This window comes from Rosa chinensis, chromosome 7 (genome assembly GCF_002994745.2).
Source record: "Rosa chinensis cultivar Old Blush chromosome 7, RchiOBHm-V2, whole genome shotgun sequence".
Lineage (NCBI taxonomy): Eukaryota > Viridiplantae > Streptophyta > Magnoliopsida > Rosales > Rosaceae > Rosa > Rosa chinensis.
This window is the reverse complement of record NC_037094.1, coordinates 51,189,845-51,209,657: the sequence shown is the minus strand read 5'-3', so window position 1 is coordinate 51,209,657 and position 19,813 is coordinate 51,189,845. Positions and strand designations below refer to the sequence as shown.

Sequence of the window (19,813 nt, the reverse complement as noted above, 5' to 3'; positions counted from 1 at the left end):
ATCAATTCTCTAATCCACTATTTTTTTTGTTTGCATGTTATTTCAAGCATTCCATTAGTTGGTAAACCATTTTTTTTTTTTTTTTTTAACAAAAGAGGGTCAATGGCCCAAGGCTTTCAAATCCTCTGTCCTCAATATCTTGTCTCCTTCCCTATCCCTCCATTACTATGCTTACATCTATCATTCTGCTCCAACTAAGCTAACAGCCCTTTAACTTTGTTAATTCTACATAAATCTATAATTTCTAAAAATAGGCTCAATGACCAAATCCTCTGTCCTCAATATCCTATCTTCTTCCCTATCCCTCCATTAGTATGCTGACATCTGTCATTCCGTTCCCACTAAGCTAACAACCCTCTAACTTTGTTAACTCTACATAAATCTATAATTTCTACAATAAAAATCTAATAAAAAAAAGAAAAAGAAAAAGAAGAAGTAGGATGAAAGACTTCTTCCCAGCTCAAAAACACAGAGCCATACTCGTTGAGAAAACAAAATTAGGACGATTTTGGCTTTGGATTCGATTCAATCTGCTCACCGTTATAGTTTTGTCCAAAAGAGTTTTGACCTTCTTTTCGATTCAACTATTTATGAGGTGAGTCGATTTTCTATTTTGTTCTATATTGGTGATTTTGGTTGTGTTCGGATTCAGTTATATGAGAGACATAAAAGAAGATAGAATATCGGAGACAGGAGATTTCCTCCCATGACCTAAAAATGTTGGAAAGAAAAGATCCCACATTAAAAAAGTTATAAAAGATAATATAATTTATAAGTGGGTGGCTCACACCCAGTTGTACAAAGGCATTTTGTGTTAAAACCAAACATCTATTGCTTATTGGGTGGTTAAATTGGGTCAATATTAGTACAATGGTGGATCACGGGCCACGCTTGTCACTGTTTAACATGGTATCAGAGCGGGTCTCTCTTCAATCACGTCTCCAATTATCATGGGCCCGATTTGTTTTCCTTAAATTGATCATCGGAAAGATTCTGATTGATCATCGTAAAAACAGATAATATGACTTATAAGTGGGTGACTTACACTCAATTATACTGAAGTATTTTGTGTTAAAATCTAACACCTACGAGTGAATAAGTTAGGACAATATCGATACAATAATGCGCTATGCGCCACGAGCCACGCTAATTGTTGTTTAACAAAAACAAAATGTCAAAAACTACACTAAAAAATCGTAATAATTTCATATTAGCCAAGTCACTTGTAAGAAATTCTGATACCTTATTATTAATCGGTGATTATCTTTAATGATCTCCCTTGTCTCTTTCCTCCATTTTCAGAAGATAATGAAATCCAGTATAAGTGCTCCATAAATTCCATTATCATAACTTGTCCTAACTTAAATACCAAAGTCCTCCACCTAACTCGTCGTCCATGATCTATAACTAAACAAAGCGGTACCAAAGTCCTCCACGTAACTTGTCCTACCTGATCTATAACTAAACAATCCTCGAACCTTCAGAGTTGAGACACAGTAAAATGGCAGACACCATAGTCTTCTATGCTGCTCCAGGAATGGGGCACCTCATCTCCATGGTGGAGCTAGGCAAGCTGATCCTCAAGCACTACTCCCACAAATTCTCGGTCACCGTGCTCTACGCCACCGGAAGCATTATCGACACACCGAGCATCCCCGCCTACATCGACCGCATCACCCAGTCCCATCCATCCATTTCCTTCCTCCGCTTCCCACGCGCCGCCCCAACTAACCACCATGGCCAAACTCGTAGCCTGCCCGCCGTGTTGTTCGATTTCGTTCGTCAGAACGACCCCAACGTCCGCCGTGCGCTACAAGAACTCTCCAAAACGTTTCGAGTTCGGGCGTTTATCATCGACCTGTTCTGCGCCTCCGCGATGGCCATAGCCAAGGAGCTCAACATCCCAACTTTCTATTTTTTCACTTCGGGCGCGGCGGCTCTCGGGGCTTTCTTATATTTACCGACGATCCATGCACGAGTGAACGAAAGTTTCAAGGATATGACCGACACTGTGTTTGAGTTTCCGGGATTGGGGGCTCCGTTGCGTGCTGTCCACATGCCTGAGCCGATGCTCGATCGGAATGATCCGGCTTATTTGGACATGGTCTACTTCTGCTCTCATCTTGCTCTATCAGATGGAATCATAGCCAACACTTTTGAAGAGCTCGAGACTCCAGCGGCGATTAAGGCCATTTCTGAAGGTCGATGTGTTCCTGATGCGCCCACTCCTCCTGTCTATTATATCGGACCTTTGATCGATGAAGAAAAGGCATCCGGCTCTGCACATTCGGAGGAGGAATGTCTGTTATGGCTCGATAAGCAGCCGAGTAGGAGCGTGGTGTATCTCTGTTTCGGAAGCATGGGGTCATTCTCGGAAGCCCAAGTGAGAGAAATTGCCAGTGGGTTGGAGAGGAGCGGTCAGAGGTTCTTATGGGTGGTGAAAAAGCCACCTGTTGACAACACCAAACAGAGTCATGGCGTGGATGATTTCAGTTTGGAAGCTCTTTTGCCGGAAGGCTTCGTGGAGAGGACTAAAGACAGGGGCCTGGTGGTGAAGTCGTGGGCGCCGCAGGTGCTGGTACTGAAGAAGGTAGCCGTGGGCGGGTTCGTGACTCACTGTGGGTGGAACTCGGTGCTAGAATCGGTGATAGCCGGGGTGCCAATGGTGGCGTGGCCGCTCTATGCAGAGCAGCATCTGAACAGGAGTGTTCTGGTGAATGACATGAAAATGGCTATTGATGTGGAGCAGAGAAAGGAAGATGGGTTCGTGACTGGGGATGAAGTGGAGAGAAGAGTTAGAGAGTTGATGGAGTCGGAAAAGGGAAGAGAGCTCAGAGAGAGGAGTTTGAAAATTGGGGAGATGGCTTTGGGTGCTGTGGGAGAGCTTGGTTCCTCCAGAAGAGCTCTGGCCAACTTTGTTAACGCCATTGAATGATTTGTCTCTCTTTCTCTAATTGTGTGTATGAATAGGAATGTCAATGTGATTTTAGATTTTCTGTTTTTGAACGTAATGTATATGTAATTCTAGATGATGAGCATGAATAGAAAGAATATGAATTGGTTGTGCAATACATAACATTTTAGGTTGCAAGTTCCGTTGCAAATGGAATTTAGGATTAGTCATTGTGCCAAAACTGGCTGTTACTGAATAAAGGTGGTAATAGTGATTGGATACATGGTGACTTTGTGAACCTCAGAGTTGGTTTACATATTGGTTGGAGCAATCTGGAGTCTGGTTCCAATTTTAAATGAAAAAAAGACATTGAAACCAAATAGATTGCTGGGAAAATTAAGTTTAGTTGGAACAGGGCGACGCCATCGGATGAGAATTTCAGTGGCAGTGATGATTCTGGTGATGGGTATAAGCTTCCATCAGCAGTGAAAGGGATGCATCAAGCAGAGCCATCATGTAAGGCACAAACACAACTAGTTTCAATTCAAGAGCAAAACAGAGCCTTCACAGTTTGCCACTATTTTCCATCAACAACTTTCCAACACTAGAGGAGGTTCCTCACCAACAATTCAAACTCTCAAAAGAAGTTGGACTTGGCATTACTCAACAAAAATAAGCCCTCTAATTTCTTTAAGCCCTCTAATTTCTTTATATGTCGTGTTTTCAACCACAACCACATGTCCACATAGTAAATTGTAATTATGTCGTGTTTTCAACCATAATTACAACTTACTATATGTTAATATTTAATGATAGAGCGACCATTTAATTTTGATGATTAATGAACCGATCAAAGACTAATTGAAATTTTAAGTTTGATAAACTGACACCCTGATGACTGAAACCAACATAATCAAAATAAAAAATTCTAAGAAAAGTTAGTTTTGTTCCGCCAAATCCTGATCTAAGATTTTAGAACTCGATCAAGAGAGTAGCCTAAACAAGGGAAACAAGCCCCAATATAATCTAGCTAAGGTGAGGGCCAGGTCTGGAGAGTGATAGGGATTGATTTACTTTCAGATAAACAAAGTAGAATCAAACACTGAAGATTTCTCGGGAAAGTTTATAGTTAAGAGCAAGGATACAAGAACTGAACAAATGCTCACAAAATTTACTCCTTGGGCTCAGACCACAGTGCTGCAAATGTTATCCCGGATTCCCGGCCACTATTTTCTTCTCCCTTTTCTCTTAGGAACAGTGTCGGCTTTCACAAAGTAAAAGGTTAATTTTAAAAAAAAAAAAAACATGAACTCATTCAGTCGATCAATGAAAAACTGAAGCATCAATTTTGCGTGGAAGAGTGTTTGACTGTCACCATTCTGGGCCAACTTTTAGGTCCCCGTTTTTCATTTGCTTCCATAAATTTTCAACCACAAACAATGCTGATCTACCATTTTTATTTAATGTTTCAGTACCTAATACATGCCATGGTTTAGTGGTATATATGTTTGCCAACAATGCCCAAACCATGTTTAAGGCTCACCCCAGAAGCCTAAACAAGTGAAAGCCAACATAATTCAGCTTTGCTGAGACCGAATCCCAAAAACAATCCGTCCATCCTATCTTATAGTTTTAGGATCCTCGTTAAGCTACTCTATTCTACAGGAATTTTCGAGGAATTCAAGCTATTACCAAAGAACAAAAAAACACTGTTGAGTAACCCGGCCATGCAACCATAGGCACCCTAGGGACCACAGATTCTAGCACCAAGTTCCACGTACAATCCCACCCATGGCTTCTTTCCACATATTAAATAAACACCAATATCATTTTTACACCATGTCTAGGGCTAAAAGCAGCCCCTAACTAAAAGAAAATTAGCTACTCATCATCTTAGAAAACACACGAAAGAAATACATGAGTTTTGGAAAGAAGAAAGAATCAAAAAGATGGAAAACAAGCAAACGATTGATCTCCAGATTCCAGCGATCGATCGTTTCTAGGCTCCAAACTTTACTTCTTCTCCTCGAGTTGCTTGAATGGTTTCTTCCTTCTCTTGTGCGTTGTAGACCCTGATTGTGACTTCTAAAACCTTTTATTTTGTCTTAAAACTCTTCTACTTTGTTCCCTTGTAGACCTCTAACTCTTTTCTTCAAAGAAAAGTCATAATCTATTGAAAATCCTGCCACGCACTTTCCTTCTTTAAGCCTTCTTTCCCTAATTTGCTTCGAAAACCCAATAAACACAAAAACAAATAAATTATCTAAAAATAATATAAACTAACAAAGAAAAGCATAGGGTTAAATAATAATAATGTCACATAAATATGCTCCTATCAAATAGGTGAAGAGATTTGCTTGGATTATTGATGGCTTAGGGCTGAAGCAAACCTCCTCTTTATTCTTCAAACTTAGCTACCTAAACTTATTAATGCTTCTTATGGTGGCGGAGCTGCCAATGGTGACGAGCATGAGACATACCCTTCCAGTCTCAATCTTTACCCTAGGATTTGGCAACGGGGCTCTACCCTCAATATCATAACCTAGTTCGAATCTACTATGTATTCCCTAGAGATTTTAGACTCCTAGGATAATAAGGTTGCCTCTGATTCTATGACTCACTGTTGTTAGTCAAATAGCCACCTTCAAGTATAAGGGGTACAATTAATGGTATAGGGATTTAAGAAATGTTGTCGACACGAGGATTGGATTCCTTTCACTAACTAGGGTGTGAACCTAAGGAGAGCTAGAATATGCAAATGTTCAATCACGAACCTAGAATCACAAGAAAATCTAAGCTCATGGTGAGTATGTGCAAGATGGAGTAGTAATTTGATTTCGATTTTTTGAATATAGTTTTGAATTGAAAACAACTAGATACTCAAATGTAAACTAAATTACTCTAAACTAAACTAGTGATCAAATGGATGAAAGATAGGATTGAGATTGTCTACCACTAACCTCCCTTGCAAGTATTGATGCATTTAAATATGAATGATGCTAAATTAATTAACCAATTTCTCTCCTTACATCCCTCTCGGGTATGACAAGGGACATGCTCCTTTTGTGATATCAAGCAACCCCTCTCGAGTGTAGTACTTAACTACTTAAGTCTTGCATTTCAATCCGGTTAGGTATCTAGTGCATTACCCTAAGTGCATAAAGTTTGGAAATGAAGAAATTATGCAAACTAACCAAGCTTATCTCTAAGTTATTGTAATTCACAACTGATACGCTAAGAGCAAGTCCACCGGTGTGAACTTGACTGGTCATAGTCAAGACAAAGCTGATGTGGTGACCGACTGTGGGATTTATGCAGCTCCAGTGGTGGAAGCTTGACCGGGAAACTCCTTCCCCTTCTTGACTATAGCCAAGAAAATAGTCAAGTCCATGACTATTTCCATGACCGACCAAGCCCACATGCCAGCTCGGCCCAGGCCTGATCGTGGCTGACGTGATCACTATCTCAGCAAACGATGACGCGCCGAGGAAGGAAAGTGAACAACAGCTTGACGACGCGTGGCGCCGCAAAGTCTCTAGGCGTGAAGCCAGTCGCTTGTCGCGTAGTGACAGAGAGAGTGGGCAGGCCTGCCACGTGGAAGATAGCCGTTGGTCCTATTTGAAATCTGGGCCTAACGGTCAATTAATCCCACCCCTTCATTTCAATTAAATGGCCAATCCTACGGCTTACAATTAACATGTATATATATGTTTGTAACGTTAATAAACAGTAACAAAAAAAATTTAAAAATATTCTAAACATTTCTCTATAAATACCTACCATTTATTTTACATCTCACACCAAAAAAATTATCTTTCATAGTAACCCAATTTTGTGCTTCCTCCTCTTCATATAGCTCTCATATTCCAAATTTATTTATATCCAATATGGCTGAACAAAGGGGAAACACACGTCCAGTGGCCATATGCGTGGGAGATCAAAGTGAAGATGATAATATCCAAGACAAAAGGAGATGGACGGATGAGGAAGATGTTCAATTGTGCAAGTCTTGGAAAATTGTAAGCCAAGATCCGGCTGTGGGCACAAATCAGAAAAAAAAAAAAAAAAAAAACGACCTATGGATGCGCGTGAAGTGACACTTTGACGCAAATTGGCCCCAGAGCCGAACAGCTTCTTCTTTGCAGGGAAGGTGGAAAATTTTGAAGGTTGAATTCTTTGAGTGGCATTGTGCATTAAGGCAAGCGAAAAATTGGTACAAGAGCGGTTCGAATGTGGTTGATGAGGTATGTATTTGTTGATAAATCATTTAATTTGTTGATACATTATAGTAAAATATGTCTTGATAAATAATGTAGTAATTATAATATCGTTTTAATTGTAGTAATTGTTTTTCGTTATAATTAAAATAATTAGTTGATAAATAATGATGTAATTACAACAATGTTTATATTTGTACTTATTGATTTTTATTGTAAAACGGTGAGATACTTTCTTATTAAAATTATGACCTTTATATTTGTTGAGAAATCATTTAATGTTAATACATTATAGTAAAATATGTCTTGATAAATAATGTAATTATAATATCATTTTAATTGTCGTAATTTTTTTTCGTTATAATTAAAATAATTAGTTGATAAATAATGATGTAATTACAACAATGTTTATATTTGTACTTATTGATTTGGGGAAATTACTATTCACACCCTATACTCTGGGTGTGTCGACAGTTTAGTCCCTAACATTTTAATTTTAACAGATAACTCCCCAAACATTCAAATTTCACACAATTTGGTCCAAAATGACCATTTTATCCCTCACTTTTTTTTTTTTTATATATATATATTTCTTCTCTCTCTCTTTTTGTTATTTTTTTTGCTTTTCTCTCGGCTCAAAACGAGAGCTCTGCTCTCCCCTCTCTCTCTCTCTCTCTCTCTCTCTTCTCGCCAACTCACCTGAGCCTCCCTCGTCGTCTCGCCGCCAATCCGACCATTCCACCCTCCATTTCCATCGAATTTCATCAAATTAAGAGCCTTTAACGAAAACCCACCTCCAAACTCACCACCATTATATATCTAATCCCCGATCCGGGTCGGACTCCATGTCATCCATGAGATGAAACAAAGCCCACGACGAGGAGGAAGACCGACCCGGGTACCTAGAAGCCCGCTGCTTCTCAGCACGGTACCGCTTGCGGAGCTTCTTCATCTTATGACGGCACTGCAACGCGGTCTTGGGCGGCAAGGATGGAGCCGCGGAAGCCTTGGCGGCGGCGACGTGGTCCTTGAAGATAAAGGAGAGCATGCAGAGAGAGAGATGAGAGACAGACATCTGGCTTCTGCAAACAGAGAGAAAAGAGGATTCAGTTTGATCTGTTTGGTTTTGCAGGTAAGACTTGATTTCGATTTCGATTTTGATTTATGAATTCATGGATGAATTATCAACTGAATTAGATTTGGAGCGAGAAGGGAAGTTGATTATGTGGAATTGGGGATTTGAGGGTTGGCCCGATGAATCCGGGTCAGGAAGAACAAGCGCGAAGTTCAACAAGCGAAGAGGTCTTGGCTCAGTCCTAGCAGAAATTTCTTGATGGGTCGCCCAATCCTGTGGTTATGGAGAAAATGGTATATGCTGTTTTTGATTTCTTGCTCTATCTGTCTTAATTTGTGATTTTTTTTCCCTCTGGGTTTAGTAATTTAGGGATTTTGGGATTGTTTGATCGTGGGTTGTTGTTTTTGCATTTGATTTTGGTTGTGGGATTTAATTTTTGTGACTGGCTTTCAGTTGCTGAAGGAATGGGGGAAGTGAAAGGGGTGACATGTAGTGCGAGTTGGTGGTGTTGAAATTGTTGCAATATTATCTTATTTGGCTAGTGCTGAATGATGCATGCTATGTTAGCTTGAAGGTGAACCTGTGATTTTGATCTCAATGAATGTAGTTGAAACTGGAAGTACAGGGGAGTGCAGCAGAGACCAGGGAGAAAATGGGCGGCGGAGATTTGTGACCAGCGTCGCGTGGTTCGGGTTTGGCTCGGGACGTTCTAGACGGAGGAGGAGGCAGCCAGGGCTTATGACATAGAGGCGATCAAGTTCCGAGGAGAGAGAGCAGAGCCGTCTTTCTGAGCCGAGAGAGAGAGTGAGAGAGAAGCAGAAAAATAAAAAAGAGAGAGAAGAATTATATAAAAAAAAAAAGGAACTGAGGGGTAAAATGGTCATTTGGATCAAATTGTGTGAAATTTGAATGTTTGGGGAGTTATCTGTTAAAATTAAAATGTTAGGGACTAAACTATCGACGCACCCAAAGTACATGGGGGGCCTAGTAATTTCCCCTATTGATTTTTATTGTAAAACGGCTAGATACTTTTTTACTAAAATTATGACCTTTATAATAGATGACCCTTCATAATAGCGTTTATATTTGTACTAATTGCATTTTTTATTTTATTTTTTAATTACGTAGCAAGATGAAGCACATAAATTGTGGCATGCCGGGATGAAGAGAAAAGGGAAGAAAAGAAGACACAATTTTCAGAGTTTTGATAGTTACGTTGTTGTGGAGGGCTTTGAACAATTTAAAGAAATCCCTAGCCATACATCCGGAGGAACATCAAATGTAGGAAGTCAACATATGCACACACAACCAATTGCTGAAAATTCCCCCATCAACTTGGACATGGATGTAGATGAGGTAATTGCAGGTGAAACTGCAAATCCTAATGTGAGGCCTCAAGGAAGGAAGGCTGCGAAAGAAGCAATTCGAAAAGGAAAGAAGGCAACGAAAGATCAAAGTCCTTTGTCAACCACACTCGAGAGTATAGCGAACAACCAAATAGAGGCAACCGTGGGCAAGAAAAAACTCGATGAGGAATTCGCTCGAAGTCTCCAAGAGGAAAATCAACGAGCATGTATCCTCTTGCAAATCGAAATTCAAAAAGAGCAACTCCTATTACAAGAGAGGGAAGAGCGAATTAAAGAGAGGGAAGAGCGAAATAAAAAGAGGGAAAAGCGTATTATGGAGATTGATACAAGTCAAATGACACCAAATAAAAAGCGTTATTGGTCAAGAAAGCAAAAGAAGATAGCAGAGAAAGAAGATCTTGGCGAGCAGACGTCACCTTCTATGGGTGGCTTCTATGGGTGGATACTATCCGCAACCCAATTTTGGTGGTGCATTCCCACAACCAAATTTTGGTGGTGCATACCCACAACCTCCTTACCCCGGTGCATACCCACAACCACCTTAACCCGGTGCATACCCACAACCACCTTGCCCCGATGGATTTCCACAACCTCCCTTCACCTGTGGATTCCCACCACCTCCCTTCACCGGTGGATTCCCACAACCCCTTACCCCGGTGGATATTATCCGCAACCACCTTACCCCGGGGGATATCCTACACAACTACAATTTTCACCTTTCTCTACGGGTGATTCCACCAACCCTAACCCTAATGATGCTTCAAACACAAATTGGATTCCTAGAGAGGATGAGGATCATGATTTTAATAATTAGGTGATTATGCAATTTGTGTAATTGTATTGTTTTTATTCCTAGTTTTTCATTTATGTAAGCATAAATTTTATGAAATAAAAGTTGTATTTGAAAATTCCCCTTATTAAAGCACACACCTTATATTCAAAATCATAGCACATAATAAACATAATACAAGCCAAATTCACCTTTCACATTGACATAAAAAACATAGACATTAGCCAAATTAAAAGCACACCAACTCTCCAAAACATAATACAAGCCAAATTCAAAGCACACAAACATAACAAAACATAGATATTAGCCAATTATTCCAAAAAACCTATATTATGATCTAGATCTCCATGTTGCCTTGAAAGTTCCAGAAATGCTCTATCAGATCTTCTTGAAGGTTTGAGTGACTGTTTGTACTTCTAATGGCATAATATCAATCCATGAATCCATTGAAGTAATAACCATCTCTACCAACAGGATCAAAGTCATCACCGGTCGGTCCTTCCCAAACTTGGGCCAACCTGGGCCTCATATTGTTATCCTCTTCTTCATCGGACTCTAAATCGTCATCGCTGTCATCTGGTCTTTCATCCTCGATTATCATGTTGTGTAATATAATACAAGTCAGCATGATGTATCGAAGGTCTTCTTTATCCCAGCCACGATCCACTCCTCGAACAATACTAAAGCGCGACTGTAAAATGCCGAAACATCTTTCCACATCCTTCCTGTACCCCTCTTGAGCCTCAGAAAACTTCAGATCCTTGGGTCGTGTAGGCCTTGGAATTGATTTCACGAAAGTCGCCCATTGCGGATAGATACCATCAGCGAGATAGTAGCCTAAATTGTGAATCCTGTTATTCACTTGAATTTGGATTTGAGGGGCTCGACCAGCAGTCAGCTCTTCAAACAACGGGGACTTAGCAAGCACGTTGAGGTCGTTGCATGATCTAGGCATTCCAAAAAAGGCATGCCATATCCATGTGTCATAAGAAGCGACTGCTTCGAGGATGATAGTGGGCACACGTTTTCGACCAATGTATTCTCCAGCCCAACCTGTTGGGCAATTCTTCCATTGCCAGTGCATGCAGTCGATGCTTCCAATCATCCCAAGAAAGCCTTTTCTCTCAGCTTTGGCGAGAAGTCTTCTGAGGTCTGCCGGCATAGGAGCCTGGAGGTATTCTGCCGAGTACAGATTAACGATTCCTCTTGTAAATCGTTTCAGAGCCTCAATGGAGGTAGATTTCGCCAACCGACAATACTCAGCGCATTGATCTGCCCCGGCACCATAAGCAAGCATTCTTAAGGAACATGTCAACTTCTGCTGGGGAAGCAGTCCGACTTTCTTAGTAGCATCTGATTTCTGGACAAAGTACTGGTTATAGCAACAAAGGTCACTAGAGATGCGGTTGAAAACATTGTGACTCATCCTGTACCGTGTCCGGAATACCTCTTCACTGAAAACTGGACGCTCCACAAAGTAATCTTCCATCATGTTTTTCCCTCTTGATTCTCTAAATCGCTCCTTATTCGGTGCACGTCCCGGTTGAGAACCCCGTCGTCGTGATCCGGAGGAAGCTTCAGCTTCAGCGACTGCTGCTACCACAATAGCATTAGTTGTACACATCTCTTCATGATCTTCATCTAAAGATTGTCGATACTTAGCGAACAATCTCTTCATTGAAATGAGGGAAGGAGAGGAAATGTGTTGGATCTGGAGATATGAAAAAGGAGATTTGTGAATATCAGCTTGTGTGTGAATGGTGTGCTACCTCTTGCTCTATTTATTTACAATTATCACATAAAACGTTATCAGACTTTGAGGACACGTGTCCACTCTTGGTTCGACGTAATCTGATCTGAAATCTTAGATAAGATTACATCAACAATAACCGTTAGATTGAATAGTATACAAATGATCTGGTCCGTTCAAAGATGTCGGTGGTTATTTCAAGCGTTTCAAAAAAATTGTCGGTGGTGCTTTCACTCATATTTATGAAAATTGTCGGTGGTGCCTTCACTCATTTCATGAAAAATTGTCAGTGATGCCTTCACTCATTTTAAGGAAAATTGTCGGTGGTGCCTTAACTCATTTCATGAAAAATTGTCAGTGGTGCTTTCACTCATTTCAAGGAAAATTGTCGGTGGTGCCTTAACTCATTTCATGAAAAATTGTCGGTGGTGCCTTCACTCATTTCAAGATAAATTGTTAGTGGCTCATAATTTGTCCACCAAAAATATTAGAGAAAAAAGAAAATTACATAATTATGACATTAATTATTCATAAATCTCCATTATTAGCATCAAATATATTTTAATTTTAAAAAGGAGAAAGAAAGAAAGAAAGAAAAAAAAAGTGAACAGTAAAAATCAATGAACAGTCATGGCTGGTCAAGAAAAAAATCGGGTGCAAACCCATGTCCAGTGGCAGTGAACAGTAACTTGACTGGTCGAATTCTCGACATTTCTTGACTACGGGTGAACTTACTCTATAAGCAAGCGCGTAATTTAACCTTGTAAAATGTAGTCGTCAGTATAGAATAAGTAGGGATCGTTCTAGTCGGAGATTAAGGGTACACCTATAATTGCATAAACAAATAAAGAATTAATATAAGTATAAAATATTATTTACAAAAATAAAACAAAGAATGAAGATATATACAAGTTAACGTAAAGAGAGGGGATTTTAGGATTTTGTAATAAAAAAAATAAATGAAACAAAAATAAAAATATAAAATACATATACAAGGGGTGGAACGCAAGGAACAAAGATCAAAACCACAATCATATGAATGAAATCCAATCACAAATCCTATAGTTGATCTTCTATGTCATGAGAAAGAAGTTGACCATGTGAAACGTTAATAAGCAAACGATTTCCCATATTTTACTTTCTTTGAATATTTAATCTAAGTGAAAGTACCTAAATTAATCCTATTGAACATGCAATCATAGTCTAAAAAGCTAGCTAATCAAGAACACATTCAACGCATGAAGAATAAAGAAATGATGTCAACCAAAGTGCACAACCTGGTATGAAAAAGTTCATCTATTTGCAATCCTCCTTAATTGATTTCGACTTTTGTCCAAAGCCTTTACTACTTATGAAATAGGTTTACAAAACTATTAGGTGAATTCTTTACCTAAATCTAGCTCTAATTACATGCATATATCCTAAGCTGGCCACCAAAGAACATAAACATGCAAAAGTTTTCTGTAATCCAAAATCAATCAAGCAATCTCACATAAGCAACATAGAAATTAGCACAAACAAATTGCAACTTTATTTCAAAGCATAGAGACGGGCTTTAAATTTTGCCCTTAACGTCATGTTAACTAGAATTCATAGTTTACGAAATCAAACAATGAAAACAAAAGAAAAAGATGAAATACACCATGAAAGATGAATGACAAAGCCTTTAGACGAAGAACTTGAAGATCTTTGAAAGCAAGCAATCTTCTAGGGATGACACAAGGGTGGATGGTTTGATGTATTGCATGGCTTCTCCTCCTCCTTGGTTGATAACGCAGACTATGAAGACTAGATAATGGAATTGATTTTTGGTGTGTGAAAAGAATGAAAGAATTGGTGAATGAAAACATCCCAATGATGCATCTATATATATATGGGATGTTCAAGCCTTCTGGATCCTTCTTTTAATTTCTAGGAATTATCTGATTGATCCACACAGCTCCAACCAATCAGATAAATCCACGTCAGCGTTCTTGTGTCATCCAACCAATAAGAAGCCTTCAAAATTGCACCTTGATTCTAGGAAGATAATCTTTACCGAATTGAAATGAATATTTTCTGATTTTATCTCCTAAAATTTGTCCAAATAGAGGTGTGAGCAACAAGCAACGTATCTGAACTTGTTTCCATCTTTTCTGCATGTTGTAATCCCTTAAAACTCTCCAAGGATGATGCCAAACCCTTCTGGAAGCCTCTAGGACGTCACATATGCAATATTATCTGAAATATGAAGCATAATTTGGCCAGGGATTCCCGATGTGATTTGGACCTCAAAACAGAAATTCCCATCAAAAGTCCGATTCACGCCCAGCTTGACCTTCCTGTACTAAATCGGCCATAACTTCTTCTAGAAAAATGATATTGATAAGCCGTAAAAATATCTGGAAACCAGACATTTGAGGCTTTCCATCAATATAAAGATCATCATCTAGTTCTTTCTGAGCTTCTCTCAATGCTCTGTCGAAGTTGACTGTGTTGCACATGCAAATCAAATCAGAAATCTTTCATGCGTCTTTTCAGGTTTCCTAGCCCCATCAGGATTCCTTATGTCTTCAGGACTCCCAGTCAAACAAGGACTCTTCACATGAAATGTTCTTGAACCTTCCGGAATCTTCTTTTACTTTTCTAGTTCAACTAGGACTGCTTGTGTCATTAGGATTCATTTTCTTGGCAGGAATAGGTTTCCTAGTCCAACTAGGACTCTGTATTTTTCGGCATTTTTCTTCATTTCTCCGAACATGTTTCCTAGTTGATCCAGGATTCCTGGTTTACCTGGGATTCCTAGTTGGACCAAGAATTCCTGGTTGGACCAGGAATACTCCATTTCTTCATTTCAGCTCATTTCTGCATCTCTTATGCCTTACCTTTGTCATTCTCAACGTTCCCTTGCTTCTCATTTGCCTTTAAACTCATTTCTTCTCCATTTGCTCATTGGTACCTAAAAATAGAAACTTTAGTAAAATTGATTTATTTAAGGAAATAACTAAGTAAAATATGAGGAAATAACCATTAAAACATCGCATTAAAATGCTCCTATCAACAACCCCCACATGCACACTTAGTGTGCTTTCATGCGTTAACATTCAAAGGTTACTAATTTCTAAACATTATATCATGGCAAACACACATACTCAAAGTGGTAAAGTCTAAGCATATGCATTCAACTCTTGAGCTAGCATGAAGACATGTTAAAGAAAATTGCATCACATCATATTATAACACCAATCCATACAAGATTGGCTAGGGCTTTCAACCCTAGCCCCAAAAAAGTACTACTCACTCATAACTACATATACTAACTTCATAATCAAATTAAACACCAAAATATAATCTAGAGTAAAAGGGACAAAGTTGGCTTAGTGCTATGTCAGATGGTCCCCAAGCTCACGTCTTGGTGGTGGTGGTGGTGGTGGTGATTCCCTCTTCTTCTTACTCTTGAAGATTTGATGATAAAATATAGTGAATCTTGTATTATGTATTGTGTGCATCGGTGGAGTAGATGGTGATAGAAAAGAGAATGAAGAAATGATGTAGTAGTGGTGGTGGTGATGGAGGAGATAGAATAGTATGGATAGTATGAGTTTGGATTTTGGGAGGTGGACATGGAGATTTTGTGGTGAAGATGGTGAAGAAAAGAGATGTAATGGGTGGTATGGGTGATTTTTTTCTTCCTTGTGAGAAGATATACTTAAATAAATGGAGGTAGAGGTGTGAAAATGGTGAATGGAAGCAAAATGGAGAAGCACAAGCATTATAAGAAGCATGGAGGTGGAGTATGAGAGTGGTAATAGATCCCAAAAACAAGGAAAAAGGGTGTGGAAGAGATGGAGTAAAAAGAGGAAAGTAATAATGAGCTATTAAAGATAGTAGAGTAGAAAATTATGGCTAAGGGAGAAGAGAGAAGCAGCTAGCTCTCTTTATTGTGCATGAGAAGCATAAAATGAAGAGTGTTGGAGTAGTTTTGGGTCACCAAAGTCAAGGTGACAAGCATGGGAGAGAAAGTATGCATAGGGGTGCCTATTATCCAAAAGATAATATGATGGATTAATCTTGTCATAATCTTGTAGGATTCTTCTAGGACTCTCCTTGATAATTTCAGCATCATAAACCTTCCAAAAAGGCACAGCCAAGCCATCCAAAAAGGATTTTCGCCCAAGTTACCCTTATTTGACTATGATTCATTCTCTGCTCCTGACGTTTCCTTCTTGGACTAGGTTTGACTTGCTATTGCCATGCTTCTGGATGGTTCTCGACTCCTACATTACTCTACAAAATAATGTCTTCTAGAATGATCAACACCCTTTGAGAAAAACTCCAAGTAAGTCACCAAAAAGCTTAATGAAAAGTTGATAGTTTCTGCCTTCTCGTGAAACCTAATTTGAGCATCAATTCCCCCTGCCTTGATGACGTTTCTGACCAGCTCTTGGGCTCATGTTGTACTAAAACATCATGTCTCTAAGGAATGCTAGACCTTTCTACAAGAGTTTACTTGGAAGGTTGCAAGAAAAGCTCTCCAAAACTGTTCTCGAAAAGCTGATTCTAAACTACAGTTTTCTGCTTTGCAGCAACTGTTTTGCACAACGATTTTTGTGGACTTCCCTTGTAATTTCTGGCTAAAGGAATGATCACACTGCATCCTTAGCATATGTACTTTATGGTTAATGCCTTCGTTGCTCCATTTAAACTCCTATTTTTCTGAGAATGCTTCACGAAGTACTTATGCCGCCAAAAGTGGTGGTGCATGAAAAATTCGCCTGGATTTCACGTTTTTCTCCTCGTTAAGATTTTCTACAAAACATGGAATTAGATTAGTCAATACTAAATTGGACTTTTAGAACAAGTAATTTATATGTTTTAGGGCATATATATATATATATATATGAATTATGATCCAACAATTGTAGGATTATACAACTTATGGATCCTCCAACTCTACTTACTAAAGGCAAATGTAGTGATCATCATCCAGCCAGGTGTGAAAATTAAACCAAAATGACCCTTCCTTCTGAAACGTAAGGAATAAATACTTGAGGACCTAAGGCAATGTGATACCTAAGTTCAAACATTTTTTTTTCTTAACAAGACTAAGAGTTCATATAATGCTTAATCGCCTACATATTGAAATTACTTCAGTAATGTTCTTTTGTTTTACCTTGATGAAATTGAAAGTGTAAGGGCACAAGTGATTTAAGGTGTAAAGATTAGAGAGAAAAAATGAAATTTACCCTTTTTTAGTAGAACCGATAATTTCATTAATAATGTGGTAGCATTATAAAGAAACCTGCCTTATAATGGCTCATAAAAAGAATAGAAAATTACACAGTAGCACCAGACCAAAGATATAAACACAGAAAACCCACCTTCAAATAGTTTTATACAAATAAGGACACAAGCCCAGGCCCAAAACCTAATAAAACAGGCCTGGCTCCAAATGTTAATGGAAAATGACCAAATTGCTCAGTTTTCATCACAATTTACGCGCATGCCATTGACATAATACACAACAACCAAAAAATCCCAAAATGCAAAACGCAATCAGAAACCCTAAAATCTCCACCGACAGATCCAACGCAGTAGCAACGTAAGGTTTTCTTCAATTTTGACGGATCCCTCTCTCCCTCGATCCCTCACAGGCACAATTCGATTCACCATTGTCGCTTGAGATTCAAACCATATTTGATTCGGTTTGGGGTTTTGGATGTGATCCGTGTGAAATCGGAGACAAATGGCTTACCTTAGGAGAGCGGATTTGGACGGAGATGGCAGGATCAGCGGAGCTGAGGCCGTCGCTTCCTTTCAGGGCACCAATTTGCCCAAACTAGATCTTGCTCAGGTTCGTCATCCTTTGGCTTTAATCTTCAAATTTGATTTGTTTCTCAACATCTGGTATTGTGGATTATTGAGCTTGAATATCGGAATATCATAGTTGATAGTGAGTAGGGAGATTTAGAATTCTGTCTGTCATTTTCGAAGCAACTTCACAGTCACTAGCTTGGAAAAATTGGAGTAAATGCTTGGTTTGGATTAGTTTGTTATATACATTACCGCATTAACGACGTGAAAGAGTTGGAGGAATTTTGATGATGCTGTGTGTTTGTGCTTATTTGGAGCTGTTACCACTGAGTCTATTGTTTCCTTTGCAATTCAAAACTTTGTCTGGTACTGAGAGTTTGAGTAGCACATGATTTTACATGGCTTGGGTTAGTACATTGTATGAGACAGATTGGAAAAATATATTTTATAGTAACAGAGATAATTTTTTATATGAGCTAGTCTCAGTTCGACTCTGTTTTGGTGCTTATTTCTGCATTACATCTAGAACATCATGATCTTGTGCTTTCAATATTTGAATGACCGATTGACATTAATGTTGTTATGGGAAGATTGTTACAAACGCAATATAGTTCTTACATGGCTCCAAGTATACCACGTAAGCTATGTGAGCTTCTATCTCAGTTTCTATAAAATTTCATTACTTTCTGTACGTCTTTGGTTATCAATTGATGCGGTGATTTTTCCAGAGAAGCTAGGATATGGTATATATAGAAGGTGAAACCATGTGAATGTGATCAAGGTAGGTAAATAAAGTTCAAACAAGCAGATGTGTTTAAATAAGAACCATAGGTACTATATATCTAAGGTGCATTGCATACATAATATGATTTGATCTGCTACTGTTCAAATTGAAATGATCTGCAACTTTATAGTTTATTGTTTATGTTAATGATTTTATCTGCTACTATGTATAGGTGTAAAAGGGAGATGGCACAACAAAATCGGTGAGAAGAAAAGCTTCGGCACGTAGGAAAAAGTTTCCAAGCACAACAGTAAAGAGACAAAAGCAGAAAAAAGTGGAACAAGAAAGGGAAGAAGAGGAGGATGAAGAAGAGGAGGAAGAAGATGAGAAGGAACAAGACAAGGGAGAAGAGGACAATAAAGTAGAGGAGGAGGAAGAAGAAGAGAACAATGGAGCAAGAAACAAAGGCAAAGACCAGAAACAATCATATTGCCAATACAAGTGCAATATGATTATGAGTGCAGCGAATGCAGTAGCAGGATTGGACGAGTGCAGTAGCAGTAGCTAGATTGGACGACTGCAGTAGCAGGATTAGGCGATGATGAGTGCAGTAGCAGAACACGAGTAGAAGTGCACTAGCATAATTGGACGAGTATGAGTGCAGCAAGAACTTGATGAGTATGAGTACAACGAGTGCAGTATCAGGATTAGGCGATGACGAGTGCAGTAGCAGAACTGGACAAGTATGAGTGCAGTAGCAGGGTTAGGCGATGATGAGTGCAGTAGCAGAACTGGACAAGTATGAGTGCAGTAGCAGGATTAGGCGATCACGAGTGCAGTAGCACAACACGAGTACAAGTGCAGGAGCAGAACTGGACGAGTATGAGTGCAGCGACTGCAGTTGCACGATTGGACGAGTGCAGTAGCAGAATTAGGCAATGAGATGAGAGTAGTAGGAGAATGAGGTTTTTTGAAGTAACATAAAGGGATTATTCTAAAAAAAAAAAAACATAAACGGATTGTTCTAAAAGAAAAAAATAATAATAATAATATAAACAGATTATTCCAAAAAAAAAAAGTAACATAAACGGATTGTTCTAAAAAAAAAAAAAGTAACGTAAAAGGATTATTCTCAAGAAAAAAAAAAGTAGGATAAAAGGATTATTCTAAAAAAAATGGGGTAAAGGAATTAGAAGTCAAAAGA

At 38.9% G+C, this 19,813-nt stretch overlaps 3 protein-coding genes across 3 annotated transcripts; 2 read left to right on the top strand and 1 right to left on the bottom strand.

Moving 5' to 3' along the window:
* The first annotated feature begins 1,415 nt into the window (after positions 1–1,415).
* On the top strand, positions 1,416–3,071 carry LOC112180056 (UDP-glycosyltransferase 88F3). Its single transcript, XM_024318556.2, has one exon. The coding sequence runs from the start codon at positions 1,502–1,504 to the stop codon at positions 2,933–2,935; it is 1,434 nt and encodes a 477-aa protein (XP_024174324.1). The 5' UTR covers positions 1,416–1,501; the 3' UTR covers positions 2,936–3,071.
* Positions 3,072–10,772: 7,701 nt separating this feature from the next.
* On the bottom strand, positions 10,773–12,020 carry LOC112178112. The gene has a single exon (XM_024316316.1). It carries the CDS (start codon positions 12,018–12,020, stop codon positions 10,773–10,775), a length of 1,248 nt encoding a protein of 415 aa, XP_024172084.1.
* Positions 12,021–17,817: 5,797 nt separating this feature from the next.
* Positions 17,818–19,177, top strand: LOC112178111 (glutamic acid-rich protein-like). Its single transcript, XM_024316315.1, has 2 exons — positions 17,818–17,925; positions 18,851–19,177. The coding sequence occupies exons 1-2, from the start codon at positions 17,818–17,820 to the stop codon at positions 19,175–19,177; spliced, it is 435 nt and encodes a 144-aa protein (XP_024172083.1).
* The last annotated feature ends 636 nt before the right edge of the window (positions 19,178–19,813 follow it).

Coding starts and splice junctions, on each gene's coding strand:
- LOC112180056 (XM_024318556.2), top strand. CDS start 1,502: ATGGCAGACACCATAGTCTTCTATGCTGCTCCAGGAATGGGGCACCTC.
- LOC112178111 (XM_024316315.1), top strand. CDS start 17,818: ATGGCTTACCTTAGGAGAGCGGATTTGGACGGAGATGGCAGGATCAGC. Junction 17,926..18,850: donor CCAAACTAGATCTTGCTCAG/GTTCGTCATCCT, acceptor TAGGTGTAAAAG/GGAGATGGCACAACAAAATC.
- LOC112178112 (XM_024316316.1), bottom strand. CDS start 12,020: ATGAAGAGATTGTTCGCTAAGTATCGACAATCTTTAGATGAAGATCAT.